This window comes from Haemorhous mexicanus, chromosome 9, assembly GCF_027477595.1.
Source record: "Haemorhous mexicanus isolate bHaeMex1 chromosome 9, bHaeMex1.pri, whole genome shotgun sequence".
Lineage (NCBI taxonomy): Eukaryota > Metazoa > Chordata > Aves > Passeriformes > Fringillidae > Haemorhous > Haemorhous mexicanus.
Genome location: NC_082349.1, coordinates 27,613,917 through 27,633,769, shown reverse-complemented (window position 1 = coordinate 27,633,769; position 19,853 = coordinate 27,613,917). Strand labels below are relative to the sequence as shown.

At 44.0% G+C, this 19,853-nt stretch overlaps 1 protein-coding gene across 7 annotated transcripts in view; it reads right to left on the bottom strand.

The window, feature by feature from the left end:
• The window catches only part of RASAL2 (RAS protein activator like 2), a 163,955-nt gene that overhangs the window by 67,467 nt on the left and 76,635 nt on the right, over positions 1 to 19,853 (bottom strand). For all 7 annotated transcript variants that reach the window (XM_059854618.1, XM_059854619.1, XM_059854620.1 and 4 more), the window contains exons 2-3: positions 14,413 to 14,540; positions 6,278 to 6,401 (exon numbers count right to left, since the gene is read on the bottom strand). In XM_059854618.1, the coding sequence (XP_059710601.1) occupies positions 6,278 to 6,401; positions 14,413 to 14,540 (252 nt within the window). The remainder of the gene's footprint in view (positions 1 to 6,277; positions 6,402 to 14,412; positions 14,541 to 19,853) is intronic.

Below are 19,853 nucleotides of genomic sequence, written 5' to 3'. Positions count from 1 at the left end.
CCTAAAAAGGTTTAAGATCTAAACAGATAAAATTTGCTTTATGATGAAACTCAGCTTTCAGCACAGATGATCTATGTGCAGGGGAATAAAGTTTCAGCAGCATTCAGAACAAACCAAAATCCTTTGGCTTCGCTTGTGTTATAGAAGAAGAAAGATAGCAGCTTGGCAATTTTCTGTATACAAATAGCTCCAATTGCCCAGGGGAATGTCACTGAGATCCAGGCATCCTGTTTGTTACATCCAGCCTCCCTGGAGTCAGCTTTAATTTCAAGCAGAGTTGCCTAAATTCTCCAGCCTTCCAAGGCAGGCAAATTGCACTGTACACTGTCCAAATTTCAGATCACTTGAGGGCTTTTCCCAAAATTTCCTAACCTCTTTTGTGGATGCAAAAGATAGCAGGGCACTTTTCACACAGTAGGATGTTTCCCTCTGTAGCCTGCAAAGATGTTCAAGATGTCCTGGATTTCACAGGAGGTTTTTTAAAAGGCAACTCATGGTTTGTATGCATTTGCATTTTGGGATAGACCATGATGGGTAAACAATACCATCCAAAGACTTGAAAGTTTTAGAATTTCAATTGATCTTGGCATAATTACACTCCCTACTCCTCATACCCAAGTCACAGCACTAAGAGATCATGACCCAAGGCAGCAGACAGTGAAACAGGCAAAGGTTGTGGTTGTCAGCAAAGCCTTGTTTGTGTAATTACATGAGCCAAAGGCTTCAGATCCCAGCTTGCTAAAGGCTCCCACACATGGGTTCTGGCAACTCTGGCAGGTCTGGGCTGAAGGGAATCAGAGAATGGAAGCAGAAAATGCATGGGAGCACCTGCAGCCTGTGGAAACACAGAGTGGTGTCACATCCCAGGGTGCAGAACCCTGCTCCCTGTCCCACCTCAGTCCAGCATCACCTCGCCGCTGCTGGGGGCACTGCAATTGAGCTTTGTGGTACAAAGCACAGGTCAAAAAGATAAAGAAGATCCCCAACCACTCACTGAGGCTTGCTAAATTACATGATAAAGGGAACTGGCAGCAAGGCATCTGATTCTCCTGGGTCTGCAGAGAGGAGGATGGGAGTCTCTCGCAGGTACACACAAACAGGCTCGTGCAAGCCCAGCTTGGGCAAACCCAGAAAGCTGCAAACATGTCAAGTCAGCACATCTGAATCCATCTTCCTGCCAGAGACACTGCCAAACACACCCCTCAGTCTGAGGGCTAAACCCAAGCCCTGTTTTGTATCCCTGCCATGCATAACAGTTGGCAGTACATGGGTATTTGGCACATGGCAGCAGGGTGAAAAAGCAGACAGGGCTACTGGGAAAATGACTGCACCAAGACAGATCCCTACAGATGAGATACCGGGAGTTGGCAAGTACATTTTTTTCATCCCTGCTTTCTAACAGATATTCTTTGTAGGCCAAGCTGAGTGGTGGAGGCTGAAGGACAGCCCTCTTGTTGGCACACAGTTTTCTTAGAAGTTACAGGGCTTCCATCATATCAAACTCCTGGATATCTCCTAAATAAATCTTTACTGAACATAAAAACCTTTACTGAGTGTAAAAACTGGTGCATTGCAGATTCTCTTCCATTGAGCAGGTCACAAACAATCCTTTTTGTTCCAAAACAAACTAACTGTCTCACTCTCCCCACCTCTAAAACTAGTAACCCTTTCCAGGCATTTATCTTAGCTGTTACTGCATAAGGATCTTAATAATGTGGTGAGAACAGAGTAAATCTATTTTTTCTTTCATCACAAATACTCATTCCAGCTGGAATATACAGAAAGCAAAGCTCAGCTTTGATAGTTTTAGTTGTAAACAACTTTGTCTTAGAAAAAGAAGTTATTAAAATCACCCCAGGAATCTTTTTGGCTCTTGTCTACTCTCTCCTGCCAGGTTTTTACCTGAAGGAAGAGTATGGGCTGGGTATTGGAGCAATCCTCCCCAGGCAGGAGGGCTCAGCAGAGACTTGCAGGAGCTGTTCTAAGAGGCACACAGCATGCAGCAGTGAAACCAGATGCTGCTTAACTCATCTTCTGATGCTCACTCCAATTCCAAAACCTCTGGATTTTCAGAAGAGCACAGAGGCAGGATTTCTGCCCAGCTAACTGCTCACCTGGTAGTAATGCAATTTAGGCCTGGCATCAAAACAGATCTGGGCTTCATTCTCAATGCTAGTGACTCAGGGTGAGGACAAAACTAAAATTTGCATGGCGCATCTTCACCTCTGACCTCCTTTGAGCAACCTTTTTTCAAGAGATGCATATTCAGACTGAGAAAAAGCAGGGTTAACTTGTTTCAACAAGTGAAACAGTCTTTTTTTTCTTCTTGGATGATTTCACCTCCAAATATAAAAAGATTTATTTGCATCACTATTAGCATCAGAGAATCTCAAAAACTCTCACTGATGATGCTCTTTCCTAATACTTGAAAATTTAAACAAACAACAGCAACAAAACCAGACCCCAAAGCCTTTCCTCACTTTCAATTCCTCTTGATATTTTCACACATGCAGGCAAAAGAAAAAATCTCTTACTAATGCCACAAAGCTGCCAGAATCCAAACTTTTGCTGTGTAGTCTCCTTAACAGCTCTCATTTAGAGTGAGCAGGTGGCAAGAAGGAAGCAGAGCAAGAGAGAAGACAATTATTTTGGGAAAGGAAGTGGTAACTGCTACTAGCCTGTCAAACAGCATGAATGGTGGAACTCTGAATCATGCTTTTACTGTATGAATGGGCTAATTCCAACACACTGCTATAAACAACCATCCTCTAAAAGGATGTAATCTCCCTAACAGGAAAAAATACACCTGTTAGAAAAAGAGCAGGATCTGAGAGAGAAATCAGGCAAAACAGAGATGGGCCAGCTTGAGTTCCTCTTCCTGTGACATTTAGGTGCTGGTCTTTAGGGCCTGCATCACACTTTGTAACAGAACTACCCCATTGCAAATAACACTTGAAAGAAGGTTAGAGTTCAAGCTGGAGTTACAAAGAAATTACAGCTCCATTTTTAGCTTTCTTGAATGGAGGCTCCTCTGAGTAAGGGTTGCCAAGATGAAATCCTAGCAAGCAAATAACATATTTAGAGTGTACCTGTTCACCCACAGAGGTATTACTACAATGATAGGGATCATGCACCAAGGAAATTTCAGGGCATATATTTAACGAATGGCTTGCTGACACAACTTAGTGTACAGTAGATCTTCCAGACAGGAATTAAAAATCTCAGCATTAGCAACAACCTCTCCACTGCCTCCAAGCAGGGGGCAAGCTGCTAAGCAAGCAGCAGATGCTGAGTGGCTCTGGAGTTAGAGTTTTTAAACGATCTTATTAGTTTTCAGTGTTTAAACAAGTAACTTTCTATCTTGTGCTTTTTTTCCTGTGCTGCCCCTCCAGCCCCCATTTGAGGGTGACCACAGTGGTTTCTGCCTGCTCAGAAGGGATGGCTCAGCTGCTCCTCTGGCAGCTGCTGAACCATCACAAATTACAGCTTGCCGTACAGAACTATGTGGAAATTGGTGTCTATCTTAGTACAAGGGACTGTAACCACAGTGGTGCAGCAGCTGCCTCCCAAACAGCTGAGCCAACCCTGCAGCAAGGGGGAAAATGAAAGAGACTGAGAGAATGACTTCAGCAGCCCTTGGGTGAAGCACACTTGACTTAGTGCTGAACTTTGGGGAGTTACACATCTCTTGCTCCCATTTCTCAGATGCAACGTGGGTAGTTTGTCTCCCACACACTTCCTAGGAATGTGCTACACGGATGAGTGCATAATTCTGTAAAGAACGCCACAGAAATCTGCAGAATGGGTGCTACAGCTGATGATGCAAAGCCCTTGAATAACACACACTGTTCCACTCGCTCCATTAACAAAAAGATTCTCATACAAGTTATAACTTTATTGCTACCAATGAAAAAGAACCCCATCACCTTATCCCTTCTTTTGATTTTCAATAAATAAATAAATCAATAATTAGTAAATCACAAGAGAGCAAATGCCTTCACCTCTGCACTAGAGCCAATTCTAAGGAGCTCTTCTGCAGGGAGCAATTTCAGATATCACTGTCAGATGCATGGCCTGCAGTTACCATGTTATCCCCATGCTTCCCTGGGACAAGCTTGATATTCTTAACAGCTATGCATAGCAATTTCTCTACCAGATACTGTAGCTGCCTCGGCTGTGCCTTTCAGCTTTTGGTGTCCATTCCAAAGCTATTTTAGTGCAGTTGTTATCTGTACTGCTTGTGATATGTCCTGGCTGCCACCATCTGCTTCTTTCTCTGTATAAAGATGTGCAATGGTTCCCTTCACTAATGTGTCCTCTGGCTCAGCATCTTGACATAAAGCTATTCCCACTGCTTGCTATCAACCCACTTTTTTCATTAGCAGGAATTCTGTAATCATGACAAGAGACATTTTTAACCTGGATGTGAGAACAGGGGAACTACCTAGGGCACTGCCATCTGAGATTATGTATGACCTTCTCCCCACTCTCATTCATACTCACAGAAAGGTCATTGCTCAATTTTTCCCTTCTCATTGCATGCCCAGTTCCTTTACCCACACACTCTGTGACATCTGTATTCACTACAGCTGTAGCTCTCACATGTATCTTGTACTTTTAATATATTCTTGTCAGGCATATATCAAATAACACCCTACAAGATGCCACTTACATCTAAACCTGAAGCAAGATACACAGCAAGGTAGATACCAAATAGCAGAGTCACCCATTCTCTGTGGCCTTCAAGGAAAATTAAGAATGTTACAAGGTTTCATATAAAAACATAACACTGGGATTTCCAGCTACTCAGATGCTCAGAAGAGTCTAGAAAATCCCCTCATTTTTGTACAGGGTATAGGAGAAGAAGGTATTTAAATCTTAAATTTTTAAAGGTCTTTCTAGCTTATGAAGCTATAAACAATATTCAGAGCCTAGTGCAGACTGGCTGCAATACAATTCTTTATTCCTCTCACTAGCCATATACCTGGAATAAGTATTTTGCCTACAACACTATGTAAAGATGATTAATACCAGGTTTAGTTCCAAACAAGAATGAACATTTATTCATATGGCAAAACAAAGTGATCATTTAGAGGTGCATTTGAAACTCTACAAAAAAATCCAATCAGGGCTCTTTTCATGTCACTCATCTCAAAGTATTTTGCAGTTTTTCCTCCTAAATCCCCAACTTTGCCCTGTTTATTTTCAGACTTGGTAATCTAAGAAATAAAAAAAAGAACCTTATCTGCCTTCCTCAAATAAGGAAGAGTTAAACAGTGCTATTGACAAGTACAAATAAATAAGCAATATAGTACAATGCGTTAATTAATTATCTACAAGGGTGGGATTTTCCTTACTTGTGTGCAATATACTCACAAAATATAATACTTAGTAAAAAAAATAACCAGCTGAGGCTGTGAAATGAAAAATACCTTATCTGCTGTTTACCTTGGATAACAGCTATCAAGGCTGCTTTACTATTTACAGATCCATGTTTATTCCTCATAGCTCATTCCCCCAGGAGTGACATTTTTCACAGCTGAACCAGGAAGAACTACTCCTAAGTCTCACCAGCCTATGCAAAAGAAAGCTTCTTGCATAGGCTGGGAAGAGAAAGAAGAGCTCATTTCAAGTGTGGGGTTGCTGCCTCTTCCTTCTTTTCTGAGAAGAGCTGGAATGGTGCTCTTTATGCAGCCACAGGTGGGGTGGAAAACAGGGGGAACTGGGCCAAACTTGGACTTGGGGAACCACTGCAACTTTGTCATTTTTAAAACCTATCTTTTCTTCTGCTTTGCCTAAATTTCAACATGTATAATTACAGCAACCAGCAGGTAGATGGCTGCTTCTTTTAGGAACAGCATCCTGAACAGGCATGAGGTAAGCTACTGTTACTGGGTGCTTGTTTTGAAAATATGAAGCCAAGGAAATTCCAGAGGTGAGGTAAAACATAACCAGCTACCAGTTCTAAACCAGCAGGAACCACTTGGAGCCATCCACAAGAGCTGCATTCCCGCTGACCCACATCCAACAGCTCTCACATCTAAATGCCAGGGCTGCATAGTGAGTTTAAAAACACAGCATCCCCTAACCACCTCCCTGATATCTGGATAAATCCTGGTGCTTGGCAGTCGCTTTGCTGGAGGCATTTACCCACAACGCCCGGGCTGTGCGACCTCCACATCCCGCGGTGGTACCCACCTAGTCAGGCTGCTCTGGCAGGGCGCTGCTCTCAGCTCCCCTGACACATTTATTTCTTTCTTTCTCGTGGTTCTCTTACCTAGTTGGGCGGCCCCCTCTGCCGGGTACTCGGGGAACTGGCCCTCGGAGGGGACGCTGACCGTGCGGCGCAGGCAGCGCCCGCGGGAGGCATCCTGCGGCTCCTGGATCCCTTCTGTAGGCACCTGCGGAAAAACCATGCCACAGCTGTTAGCTCGGCACCAGGCCACCTGTTAATTTGCCATCTTGATATGGAGGGGACTGTCACTGCCATATTTTCAGGAAAAATCCTCTTTGCCCGGGATTTCTTCTTCTGGGAAGCTGAGAAGCCTCAGAGAAAAATGAAAACAATTATTTGATTGCTTCTCCCGGGTTCTGCTGCTTTGGAATGTGGTCTGGAGATTGTTCATTGGTTGTTTGATTGGTTTCATGGGAATTGTTTCAACTTAATGACCAATCACAGCCAGCTGTGTCGGGACTCTGGAAGCAGTCACAAGTTTTCATTATCATTCTTTTATAACCTTCTGTTTGTATCCCTTCTTTAGTATAGTTTTAGTATAGTATTCTTTAATATAATATAAGTACATAAAATAATAAATTAGCCTTGTAAGAACATAGAGTCAAATTCTCAATTCCTCCTTCATCTTGGGAACCCCGAAAATACCACAGGGGACTTCATTTTCTCCTCATCTGCTAATAGCTCTCGGGCACAGTGGCCTTGGCACAAAATTCCAGGGGCTCCCTGGGAATTTTGGCATTTGTGGCCTTAACACAAAATTCCAGGGGCTCCCTGGGAAAGCATGGCAGCAGTGAAGAGCACACTCAGCCCAGCGATGGCCACAAGCAGGTGTCAGCATCCTCTGACCCCCTGACTACCAAAAGCACTCCTGCCTTTCCAAACTGCTTCCCCAGTGCCAGACCATGGCTGCTTCCACGTTGGCAAAGTCAGGCAGAGACTGCTGCTCAGATGGCTCCAGGCAAAACTTGGAGAAAGCAAAACTTGTGACAGCTACCTGGTGCACACCGGCGCTGCACAGGCACTCCCGGGCTGCAGAGAGCCTCACCCCGAGCAGCAAGCTCATGGCTACGGCCCAGCAGGTCCTGCCATGCTCAGGTGGTAACTGAGCTCAGTGTTGGTGAACCACTGGTTCACCAACTGGTGAATTTGTGCTTCACCACCATTGGTGAATTTGTGGTTGCTCCCAACCCAGAGAGACCTGCAGCGTGCAGGCAACAGCACCGCTCGGTGCTGGCCACCACACCTTCTGTTGGTGGCCACCACAGCTTTTGGTGCCTGTTACCATGTCTGGAACCTGTGCCTGGGCAGGGCCCCCCTGAATCTTCCACAGCTGGAAGGAAGCTCAGGGATGAGGGAGATTCAGCACCCAGGAGCTGGAAGGAGGCACAAAATGTCTCAGTGAACTTTTGATGAGGGCTTTGGTTCCAGCAGTATAACTGCAGTACAGGTAGCATGGCAGTTTCTTTTCATGTGGCTACATAACACACAGCTAAAGAAATAGAAAAGAAATAGAAGCCCCTCTCCTATTTCCTGTGCTGCTTCTCTTTTTGTATCTTCCATCAACTCTGAAAAATGAGTATTAATAGCAAACAAAAAGCTATCATTCATTTGCACTGAAGGTTGTAAAAGATCTCAGAGATACTGCATTTTTTTAGAAACAGGCTGCACACTACAATGGCTCTCAAAACTAGTTCTGGCATTTCCTGATTTCTAAGCACTTAACGTTCTTTTAAGGTCATTTTAAATGCTATTTATTACTATCCTGATTTATTTGTCTCCTTCAAACAGTGCCCATTTTTCAAGACAAGTTTCCCAAACCCCTGGCGCTTATTCTGATCAGACTATTGTCTTCTCTGGTGATTTTTACAGCTGTATAAGCTCTTGTGCAAAAGCACACTGGTAAGTTAAACAGAGACTAATTTTGTTAGTTTATGCCACATTTGTTCAATCAAATTCACATATTAAATTTTTGGTTCTCATCTGGAGGCTCCATTTAGTCTTATTCCCTTTAAAACACACTCCTGATCCTCTGCCTCTCCTGATTTTCCTGATTTCCTTCAGAGAATCTTTTGGTGGGATGCTGTGAGCCATATTTCCAGATCAGCTATTACCAGTCACACCCCCCACCTGCTTCAGCACTCCTTAAACGCCTGCCACACTCCAGTCACAGTGAACTCACTGCACCACACCCACCTGCTTGCTCTAGACCAATCCAGCTACTGCAGCACCGATTTCCCCACCAAAGTAACTCAAAAAGATCCCCTTAAGTCTGACTTGAAAAAGCTTTGTTATTTACAGTAAAACTTCTCCAAAACCTTAGTCTCAATTTATCCTGACAAAAAGAACTAACTCCAAGACTGCAGGACCAGTATTCATTGCTTAGCATGAGACCAGCCTGCTCTAAAAAAAACCAACAGATTTGGGTACATGTAAAATGAGCTTGGACAGCAGCCCTGCATCCCTTGGGACTGGACACATTTTAAACAGTTCTATAAAGTGCTCTGTGGTCAAACAATGGATTCATGGATGGGGGGGCACCAAAACACAAGGAAGTGCACAAATAAATACCATGTGAAGAGCAAGGCAGACATCTGCAACCTTCCCAACACTCCTGTAGCCCCCCCAGCCCAGCAGGCAGTCCAGCAAAGGATTGAAGGGAATGGCGCAGCCTTGCAAAGTCAGGACTCTGATGGTGATTCAGTCTTTCAGCTCTTTTTTTTTTTTCTTTTTCCCCCATCCAGCTTTATTCTCTTCTTTCCCTGCTGAGAATTCACCAACCTGGGAATTCTCTGACCCTGAGCTGACATGCTGAAGCTGCTGGTTCAGGACTGGAGTCTGAGCAGTGTTAACTGTGATAAAAAGGTACACAGGGGCAGTGTCCAGATGCTGATCATTTTAGCAATCTCAACAATTTTCATCACAGGTCACGTTTTCATGGCAAATTTCACAATTTAATGAGGATGGGTTCAGAGCTCAGACTCTAAATCCTTGAACAGCATCCCAGCTCACCTGCCAGTGAACATACCTTTTAAGTATAAAAAGTCTGTATTAGGGATGTCCCGCAGTTTGATGATGAGGTAATTTCAGAAGAAACAGGAGTAAGAGCTTTCCAAGCATTTAAGGCCTCTTAAAGGCAAACTAAGACAGTCTCTTTAAAAAAAAAAAGCAGATGAAAAAAAAGTCTTCATTGCAGATAAGATTTTTCCAGATTGAAAAGAGTGGTTCAAGACAAACTTGAGAATTTGCAGACTCTTCTGATCTAACAGTCAGGAAGTTTGGAATCATGTCAAAACCAGTTAAATAATGCATTTTAACTTTTACCTTCCTTTAGAAAGTTAGAAGCTAGCTAAAATTTTGACATGGAAATCCACTTTAAAAATATTGACAGCAAACATTTCTCTGGGCTTTTGATAATTAAATAATTAAATTTGCTTGGAAATTAAGGCAAATCTTATCTTATGGCTGGGTTCAGCTTTGACAAACTCTTATTTACAGGTGAAACATGTTTACTGTAAGACCCCCAACATGACAAATCCTTTGAGGAGGGCAGTGAGATCAGGGAACAGCTTCCCCTAGGGCCCCATGCAGCAGTGTTTGCTCCTTTGGGATCACCACTGTCACACCCCTACTGGTGTCAGTCACAGGAGATGGAAGAGTAGGAAAATACCTGCCACGTGTGCTGCTGGCCTCTGTCACCAGCACCAGTGAGCAGCAGATCTTGTCACAGTGCATGCAGGTCTTTGCTATCCTTTGCCCTTGATTAAAACCACCTCTAAATCCAAGAAGAAAGATGAGGTTTGGGTGCAGGGAGGAGAAAAAGAAGAGTCTAACACAGTGAAAAGTGTTGTTCATCTTCATTTCCAAGTGAACACAAGACTAAAACATTCTGCAGGACTGCAGACAAGTTGCTGACAAAGCCCAGCTGAAAAGCAGCCCAGAGCCAGGTGCAGCCATTTGCCACTTGCAGCCTCCAAGTGGAAGTGCTGTGCACAGGGTTGTGTGTCTGGAACACTCTTCATCAACACTCATTCCCTTTCCCTGTTTCAAATGGCTCTGATTTTGCAGACATGTCTGCTGTGCCCTCACAGACCCTCCCACCTGCTGGAACAGGTTTCCCAGAGCAGATGAAAACATCTACACCTTCCTGACAGGGAAAACTCTTCCTTGTAGAAGAAATACCTGATTTGTATGGGCATCAATCTAGGCTTGTTTTCCTTGTCTTGGAAAATGCTGTTAAATATTATCACACTGTGTAATAATTGCACACCTCCTGTCACTCAGGACTCCTTATTTGCTAAGTTGTCTCCCATGTTCCTACAGGGATTAATTTTCTTTCTACTTACTTTTTAGGCATTGAACTCTTCCTTTCATTAATAATTTTTATTCTTCAGTCTCACCTATTCTCATTTTATAAAGCTGACAAGGTGTCAAGTAATTAATGTTTTTCTACACTACACAAGGTGATACTGCCAGACTATTTTTGTCTAAGTAATTACAGATAATTTTGGATCAAGTTGCACTTCAAAAGGCCTCAGATTTTCAACCTACTCTTGCACAGCACAGAATTTCTTTTGCATACACTTCATTCAAACTGCCTTGACAATAAATCCATAATGGTGGGACACTATGAGAAAGGAGTTTTCTCTACTACAATGTTTATTTCTGTAGTGTTTCCTTGGTCTTGAAAATCTGCAGTATTTTAGCAGGACTAACTGAAAAAAACCCAAATTTAGCATTATAATTGAAACAGTGGAGAATTCTTCCATTTACCTGCTTACATTTTGTATATATTTTTCACTTTCTGACTTGGACCATACCTGCAGAAGGATTTTACAAAGCAGTATAAACACACATTTCTGTTCCTTTCCAGACTCACACAGGCCAAACTTCTTGGATTTCATTCCATGAAGTAACAAAGCAGATGGACAGAGAATAAAATGAGAGGTTTCAGACTTACACCTTTCCAGTTATGTCAGCCTTGTGATAACGCAAGTGCTCCTGATGCTTTAAGTTTCAGCTTTCATGTTTCCAGATCCTGTACTGCATGAATATATAACTCTGAACTTCATATAAAAAGTCTTAGCAAGTTCTCTTCACAGTTTAGTTTGACAAAACAAACCTTTTCCAGCCCCAGAGCCAAGGACACTGGTGCAGCTTCAGGCCCAAAAAATTTAAAGAACAGGGAATTGAGGAGAGCAGACTGAGAGGATGGGACTGCCTAACCTGGAGCTGTAACTGGACAATGAACCCCAATATGGAAATGAACCAAAACTTATAAAAGTGTGAAAACTCATCACCCATCTTAGGTGTAGCCTCAGCCAGGCTCTTGTACTGCCCATGGTGTATCCTTAGAAGGCCTTTTAATAAATCCCTACTTTATTTCTTTAACACTGCCCAGCCTCTGTTCCAGGCAGCCTCTCAAGGCATCCATCACTCCCTCTGGGCTGCAAGGGCACTCTGCCCTTCCCTTCTCTTCCTTCTTCCCCCGCACCCTCTCCCTCACTGGTGAGTGTCCCTCTGTCCTGAACACTGTTTCTAAGATCCTCCTCAGCAGCCCAAAGGAATTCTGACCTACTCACTCCATCAGTAAGGACTGTGTTCAGAGCAGGAATCTCTCCTGCTCCTGTTCCCTAGTGCCTGGTTTGCTTCAACAAAACGCTTCCTCCAGCATCACCTTTCCAATAATTTTACTCTGAACATAATAATTTTTTTCTTAAAGTAACCTCCCTTTTCTTTGTTCACCTGGTCTTTGCTTAGGCTCCCTGCACCAGTGGTCCCACCCAGGATCCTTTTAGGATTCCCCTTGTACACACTTTTCCACCACCATGCTCTTAACAAGCATCTCACCCCACTGCTGTCTTAGGCCTTTGTGCACTCTTGTTTCTAGGTCACATTTCATGGAGCCTCTTTCAACTCTCAATGATTTGCCAAGAAAAATTTAACTGCATTGCCTCCCCTCCCCTTTGTCAGGAAGGCTGCAAAGGGATACTCCTAGTTCAGAAAAATTGCAAGAAGGGGCTGATACTCTGGATTTGCACTATGTCTCTCTCCTGAATGGCAGCTCTACATGTTGTGTTTCTGTAAGGGACTGTGTGTCCAGACTCAGAAGCCAGACTACACCAACCTCTGATTTTCCTACTGAACACTCATGGTTCTGCAAGGAGTTCCCTTTTTCCTCTCATTTCACAGTAGCCACAAATTACTAGAAAATCAGAATGGCAAATCTGACTCCAGCTACAGGCTTCTGAAACAAATCCCATTATCAGCATGTGGAGTCACACCTGCACCAAAGGCATGTCTGCTTGGCCCATCTGCATGCAGCATTTCCCAAAATAAGCTATTTCTCATTGTGGTAGTGCAGAAAGATTCCTTTGAAAGAGCACTGCAAGAATTTACACTACTGCTTGCTTTTTTGGGGGGTTACTGCTACCCTTAGGCCTTCTATAGCCTGATACTGAATTTCCTCAGCTTCTGACAAAAACATGAGTGTATTTAAACACAGAATACAATGATGTGATACACTGGACTTCCCACATTTACTACTCAGATCTAGTCAAAAGACTCATCTTACTCCCAGCAAAATGCTTTCAGCTGTCTGTGGTAGGGGAAATAAGAACCCCTAAGCGCATGATTACCATCTTCAGGTAACTATATGTGATATGAGCCAGTGTTGTTTCAATTACATTTGTTAATGAGATGCATCCTTTTGGTCCAGCCACGCTGGAACAGCACTGTTTTAGAAATGATTCTCACATCTCCTTAAGTTTCTTCAGTGTATACTTCAATTCCTCAGGTGTCAATCCTGTCAGACTAGAAAAGGAATTACATAGTAAACAAATACCATTAAATAGGCCTTCCATTTTGCCTGCTTTTGATCACCTCTCCCACACATCAGCATTAATGCTGTTCCCTTCTAATAACTCAAGTCCTTCTCTAAACCATTTCCTCCCACTCTCCCTATGCAAGGCAATATTTCATTGCAAATAAATCTGAGCACAGCTGACTAATATTTTGTTCCACACCAGGTCTCACTCTCAGGCTGTAACAGCCTTAATACAGAAGCTTCAAAAGAATCAAGAAAAACCACAAAAATTGGAGGCATCGCCAAATATAGGAAACTATGGCATTAGACTAAAACTCATGGATAAAAAGCCTTCACTTTTCCCTACCTTTATGACTGCACTGCCATAAAGAGGCAGGTTTACATACTTGTGATGGTTTTAACCACCATTAAAAGAAGTAGTAACACAGAAGACACAGTGGCAGACAAACACAGGCTGCAGAACTCCAGAAGTCACCTCTTGTGTGCCACCAGCATCTGGGCCAGCTGGATTATAACTCTGTGCACCACCCCATTCACACCCAGGATAGCTTATCTCCCCTTTTCACAGAATGGGAAGGGATTGGAAGGGACCTTACAGATCACCTAGTCCCAAACCCCCTGCCATAGGCAGGGACACCTCCCACCAAACCAGGTTGCTCAAGGCCTTATCCAACTTAGCCTTGAACACCTACAAGGATGAGGCATCCACAACCTCCCTGGGCAACCTGTTCCAGTGTCTCATCCCTCTGGCAGTAAAGAATTTCTTTTTAAATTCCCTTTTCCTCCTCACACACATTTCAAAGGATTTGTGAGTGAAATAAAGGGGAGATGAAGAAAGCTGCCTTCTTCTTTTACCAATAAAGGCTGATGCCTTCTGAAGGCTGACCTAGAACAGAGACTAGACTGAGCTAAAGAATAAAGTAGGGATTTATTAAGAGGCCTCAGTGGATCCACCTTGGGCAGCACAACCCAAATTGGCCACAAAATGGACAACTGGTCACAGGTTGTCCATTTAAACTTACAAAACTTTTATAAGTTCTGGTCCATTTGCATATTGGAGCTAATTTTCCAATTACAGCTTAGGCCCATGAAGTCTCATCCCTCCTGTTTTTCTCTCTCTAGCCCACGTTGTTTGTGCTCTTGGGCCTGAGATTTGTCCTTGGTCCCAGCTAGAGCAGGAATTGTTTTGTCTCCCTGCTCTGTGCAGAGAGCTCACCATCCCCTCATATGAAGCCCAGACTCACACACTAAAGCAGAACAGAATCTGAAAAACATAAAAGCTCAAACCTGAGGCATCATTTCCCCCGTGTTCCCAAAGGGCAGACACTGAGGCACCAACATGAGCTTGTCTCACCTCCTTCTCTCTGTTGAGCAGCACCAGCTGGCTGTCTGTCAGGATGCAGTATTTCCTCTCCCATGTTGTCATCTCGGTGTAGGGGGACTGGCCACAGGACAGTCGGTGGGTGGGTGGTCCTTTCACATCTGGGAACAGAAAACCACCACCTTGTTAGCACGTGGCATTAACACCTTCTTTGCTTTCACAGCTCTGCAGTGAGATCTGAACCAAAACTGCACTCTGTGCTGAGTGGGGCCTGTTTCAGTATTTTAAAAGGTGAAATGGGAATCGTGGGAGGCACCCATGTGCTACTAATATTTATTTACTTATAACATGACTTACAAAAATGGCAATACCAGGGATGAATATGAATGTCTTTGTCAAAGGCTGAAATATATTGAAAAGACCAGGAGCTCTTATGGAAACTTAATCTGCCTTCCAGCCCTTCTCAAAACCATGGTTCAAAGGAGTACAGCCCCGAATGCACTCTAAATCTTAATAAAGTGGATTATTTGAGACTAAGGATAGAGAGATATACGAGGGAAGACAGGGATCAAGGAAGGCAGGACTGAAGAAGGGAAGGAAAAATTCAAAGGGATGAGCATTTAATCGAGAAGGGCTTACTAGCACCTTTTGGTGGGGAACCTTCTTGATGAAATTGTGCATTTTCATTTAGCCACAGACACTAAATTCATACTTGAAAAAAACCCCAAACAACCCCCCAAAAAACAACAAACCAAACCATAACCCAACTTGTTTGGTTCCCAGTGCTGATCCATTAAAATTTATTTTAAAATCAATTTCCCGTAAGTTTCTCATGATTGAGCTGCGTATGACACTGTGCCTGTCACTACTAACAAGGTCCCTTCCAACCCAAACCCTTATAGGATTCTATGATTCGTCTCTTCACAAAGTTTTGATATTAAGTTCTGATTGCTTTATAAGATTAAGTTTCATTTTTATCTCACATTCTAGTTCTACACAATTTACTTGCAATGATCTAAAAATCATTCATTCATTCTCTAGACACCGTAGATCCCTCAAGTCCCAAGGGTCTAAAACAGACACTGCAAAAATCAAGGGACTTCCTGCACAGGAGTCCAGGACCTCCTTTAACTGTTTCAGGAGCAAGGTGGGTGTTCAAACCCGAAATGTTTTGCAGCACTACCTGCCTTTTAGCACACCCAGCAGCACGCACAGAGAGAACACAGCTGCTCCTCGTAGCTTCTCCCCAGCGTCACCACTAGAGGCCAGCGAATCCTCAAGCACCCAGCACCTTCCAGGGAGAGCCAGCCCAAAGGCCAGCGATAAACCTGGCCTAAGGAACCCCTCCAACTCGCTTCCCTCCTTGCAGACCCTTCTCCTGCCCCCTCTTTATCAAAAACGCTGCAGCATCTTCATGCTCTCTTCCTGTAGATTTGCCTCTGCACTGCGAGGGGTGTGTCAGACTTGGAAGATGCTTTTCAGTGCCTTGTTCAACCTCACAATCCTGAATGATCACAAAAATCCTGATGCAAAGTGATTGGAACAGGCAACCTTGAAGCAAGAAAAAGGAGACGGCTGCATGGCTCCTGCTGCTCTGAGTAACAAAGAAGGGCGCCTTTGTGCCCTTAATGTCAGGTAAAATAATTGAGGGAAGAAGCTGAGATGCAGAATCTGATGACACACTGGTACTTCTGATACAACTCAGTTTGTGAGAGTGACAACAAATGCTGTGTGTCTCAAAATTGCCCAAACTCTATTTAAGCATAAAGATAATGAAGGGAAACCACCATAAGCTCTGTGAAGCAAAAGTGCATTTGTGCAAACTCCTGGAGCACAACAGTCTCTCCCACAAGTTATGTATTAGCCCATTTTAGAGACATGAACCCTCCAGGTAGATTTCTGGCATAACAGCAATTCACATTTATCATGGTGTCCAACCAAAAAGCAAACCAGATGTAAAATAAAACCACTGCTGCTCCTGCTTTGACCTTGGCTTCCCAAGCAGCACATGAGCCCTGCCCCTGCCTACGCATGACAAATCTGGCAGAGAGCAGAGGAGCCATGAGCAGAGGAGAAGGATGAAGCCATGAGCTCCTGGTATGAGTCTGCAACAGAAATGGGAAGATGAGAGCTTTGGGGATCTGGTCTCCTGGGTAAGGAAAGCATGTGATAAATCAGCAGGGGAGAAAAGGATGAAGGCGTGTGTGCCCTGTCCTGCTGATGTGGGTGGGCTGGCAGTGAGAGTGCCTCCAGCTGCTGCACTGAGCACTAACCAAGGAAGCTGCATTTGGAACTGCTGGTAAACGTTCTGATGGCAAAAGAAAACCCTCCCGGGCCGTCAGCTCCAACACAGAATTTGCAGTCACGACTTGCCCAGCCCCAAAAGATCTTTGTGTTATAATTTCTTCTAACTACAGGCCTTGGCAGGATACCATCCAACTGATCCATGGGCTGCACAAAGGAATTAAAGAACAGAACGACTCCTTCCACTGCAATAACAACTCCAGGACTTAACTGAGTCATCAGGCACTGTGAGCCAGCCATGGCTCTGTTGCCAAGTGGGTTGGCTATGTCAGAACAGCTTTCCACAGGCTGCTGGCAGAGTGACATGCCGTGCCATGTCTGGAGCTGTCAGTCACCCCTAGAGAACACCACAGTGGTACCATTTTGTGTGTGCATTGGGGTCCTTCTGAACACAAGTCGGGGCACAGCCCAGCACCCCTGCAAGCCTCTCTTCAGCAAGCTGGTTTTCCAGAGCATGGGACACCATAACTCCAGCGTGGTGCTGTGAGCACACTGCAAACTCCATGGATGTGGAACACGCCTTCCCAGAAAACTCATGGCAACGAGGACCCCAGTGTAGCTTTGGTGCCTCAGTCCCACCTATTTAAATTATTCCTCAGTTTGCCCTCTTGCATGGCTGACATCTTTGGAGCCTCTCACAACAGCTGTGACTTCAAAATTTATTCTGAAGTATGTTACCAGTTTAGACAGAAGACTCTTTGGGACTTTGCACAGTATCACATGCACGCTTGGTCGCCTCACAAACCCTGTTCTGCTTTCCGGTGCTCTTCATCTTCGGTTTTCATTTTACATTCTTGGCTCCAGCTTTCCATGTGAATGTAATAAAACCCACCAACCTCTTCCACTAAAGCCCCATAAAACTAATTAAGCACCATGCTTTGAATTGCTACAGAAGTGAATTGCAAGAACTCCAAAACTTTTGGGAAAGACTGCAGGTCAGGATTGTCTTTTTTAACTCTGTCGGCTCACACAGCAAGGCTTGAGCTTTGGAGATGAATGATCACTCACTGATGAATGCAATGATCACTCCTTCAGACAGGAGCCAGAGAAGAGATCAGGGAGGTGCATCTGAAAGCTCTGAGTTTGCAGATGTTACATGTGGGATGGGCTCATGCAGCCACACACCTAAATAGGCAAGTTCTGGTGACAGAAGATTCCTCTCGGATCTGATGCAATCCGCTTCATTCTGCAGCACTACAATGAGGCATTCAAGTAAGCAGATCAGCAAGTCTACACATAGGATTAAAGGTCAGGCCTTATGTGCCTTCAAATGCTAATATCAGTTAAGTAACAGCTTGGAAAAATCCCCTTCTTGGTACATCCCTGCCGCTGCTGCCTCCTGCCACATCCGACATCGCTGAAGACTGGAAACTGAGTTGTTTTTCCTCAGGGCTCTGAAATGCCACTAGCCATGATATAAATATCCACAAAGCTCCCTTTCTTTCAGTCAGATGACAACTTGTACCTTATTATTCTTGAAGTACAGGGCTTATTTTTAAAGAAGGGGGAAAATAGAGGGGCAGTGATTCCATAATCGCATAACAACAGAAGTGTTGAGTGGTGCAGGGTGAGGAAACATGGAAAGCAGCAGCAGCCAGTGCCAAGCTAATCCCCACAGACAGGGAAAGATCTCAGGAAAACTGATGGCAGTTTAGTATTATTTATGGAGCAGAGCAGTCCTATCAAATAGGAACATTTCTGAAAGCTTCCATTGCAAACATGCAACAATTATTTTCCTTAAAATTCCAAATCTGTTCTGGATGGAGAATATTTTCCAAAAAGCAGGCAATGGGCAGAAGCAGAAAATTATTTCCAAGGGATAATGGGTGATTCAGTGTCATTTAGTCCCCAACAGCTCTCCTACAACCAGAAAAGCAGCATCTTCTCTCCTCAGAGCTAGTGAAAAAGACAGAATTATCAGAAACCAAGCCAACAAAACTACATTAAAGGCAAATTCATGCCTTCAGTCTCTGCCAAAAAGCACTCTCTACTCACCATCAATAAAAACACAGAAATAACCCTCCGTCCCAGTGATGACAAGAGCACCCCTGGCACGCCTCAGAGCTCCTTTTTCTGAACTGCACTATTCCTGTGGTGAAATCAAGGGCTAACTGAAGTACTTGCCAAATTTTCCTCCACTTTATTAGGGTCCGTATTCTGTTCCTAGTATTTCCAGCAAGGAGCTGCCAAGCAGCTGAGTAACTAATGTGGTGGCCAAGTTTGTATGCTGGGAGGAATTTTTTTTCCCCTGAAGAGAGATTAGTAGGAGCCCTAACACCTTTTGACAACAGGTCTGCTTGCCCAATGTCAATGTTTCCACAGTGTTTTATGTACTTACCATAGAGACAGGATGAGAGAAGAGCATTTTAGTTAAGTGCTGTCAACTGAGAGCTTGTCAGAACCCCAACCTATCCAGCTGTGCATGACCACACAGTCCAGTTTGAATAACCCTCAGTTCCAACCTTGATAAAGCAGGTTGAAACAAGCCTTACTACTGACAGGAAGCTTCAAAGGGAAGTAAGAACTACAAGTCCTTCCACTGAACTTCCACCATCTCAAAGATCATGAAGGGATTCAAGGGAAAGATGTGGCAGAAAAGGAAATACACAATGTCTCAACATGCTCCATTCCCTCAAATCTTGGAACAAGGAGTGAAAATAAGCAGCAATAGTGGCTCTGTGACACTGTTGAAGGTGAAGATCTGCACAGGCATTGGAGCAATCCTGGCCCAGCTGCCAGAGGGGCAACCTCTCAACATCTGCACAGGGCAGAGGATGAAAGAGGTCAGCCACTGAGGGGCTGCTAGGGAAAGCACAACCAAGGCAACTTCTATTTTCTCTCATGCTGCTATACAGAGCTCTTGTATGCATTTCTTATTTCTCAAACCAACTCCCAGCCATGTGCAATGGTTTCTGATCCAGCCAAGACCAGAACAGTGCAGACAGACACTATCAAAAACAACTCAAAGAGAAACCTATCACAATGCCCAAATTGACTTGGAAGAGGACTCTCCTCCTCCAAGTTTGTACAGACAATCACCACACTGCCCAACACAGAAAACACAATACTCAGGGTATAATATTAGGAAAATTCAGCACATACTGTGTGGCAATGCAGAGACTGCCATGCAACAGAGAAAACACGATGCTCTCAGGGTTGATTAATTTTCT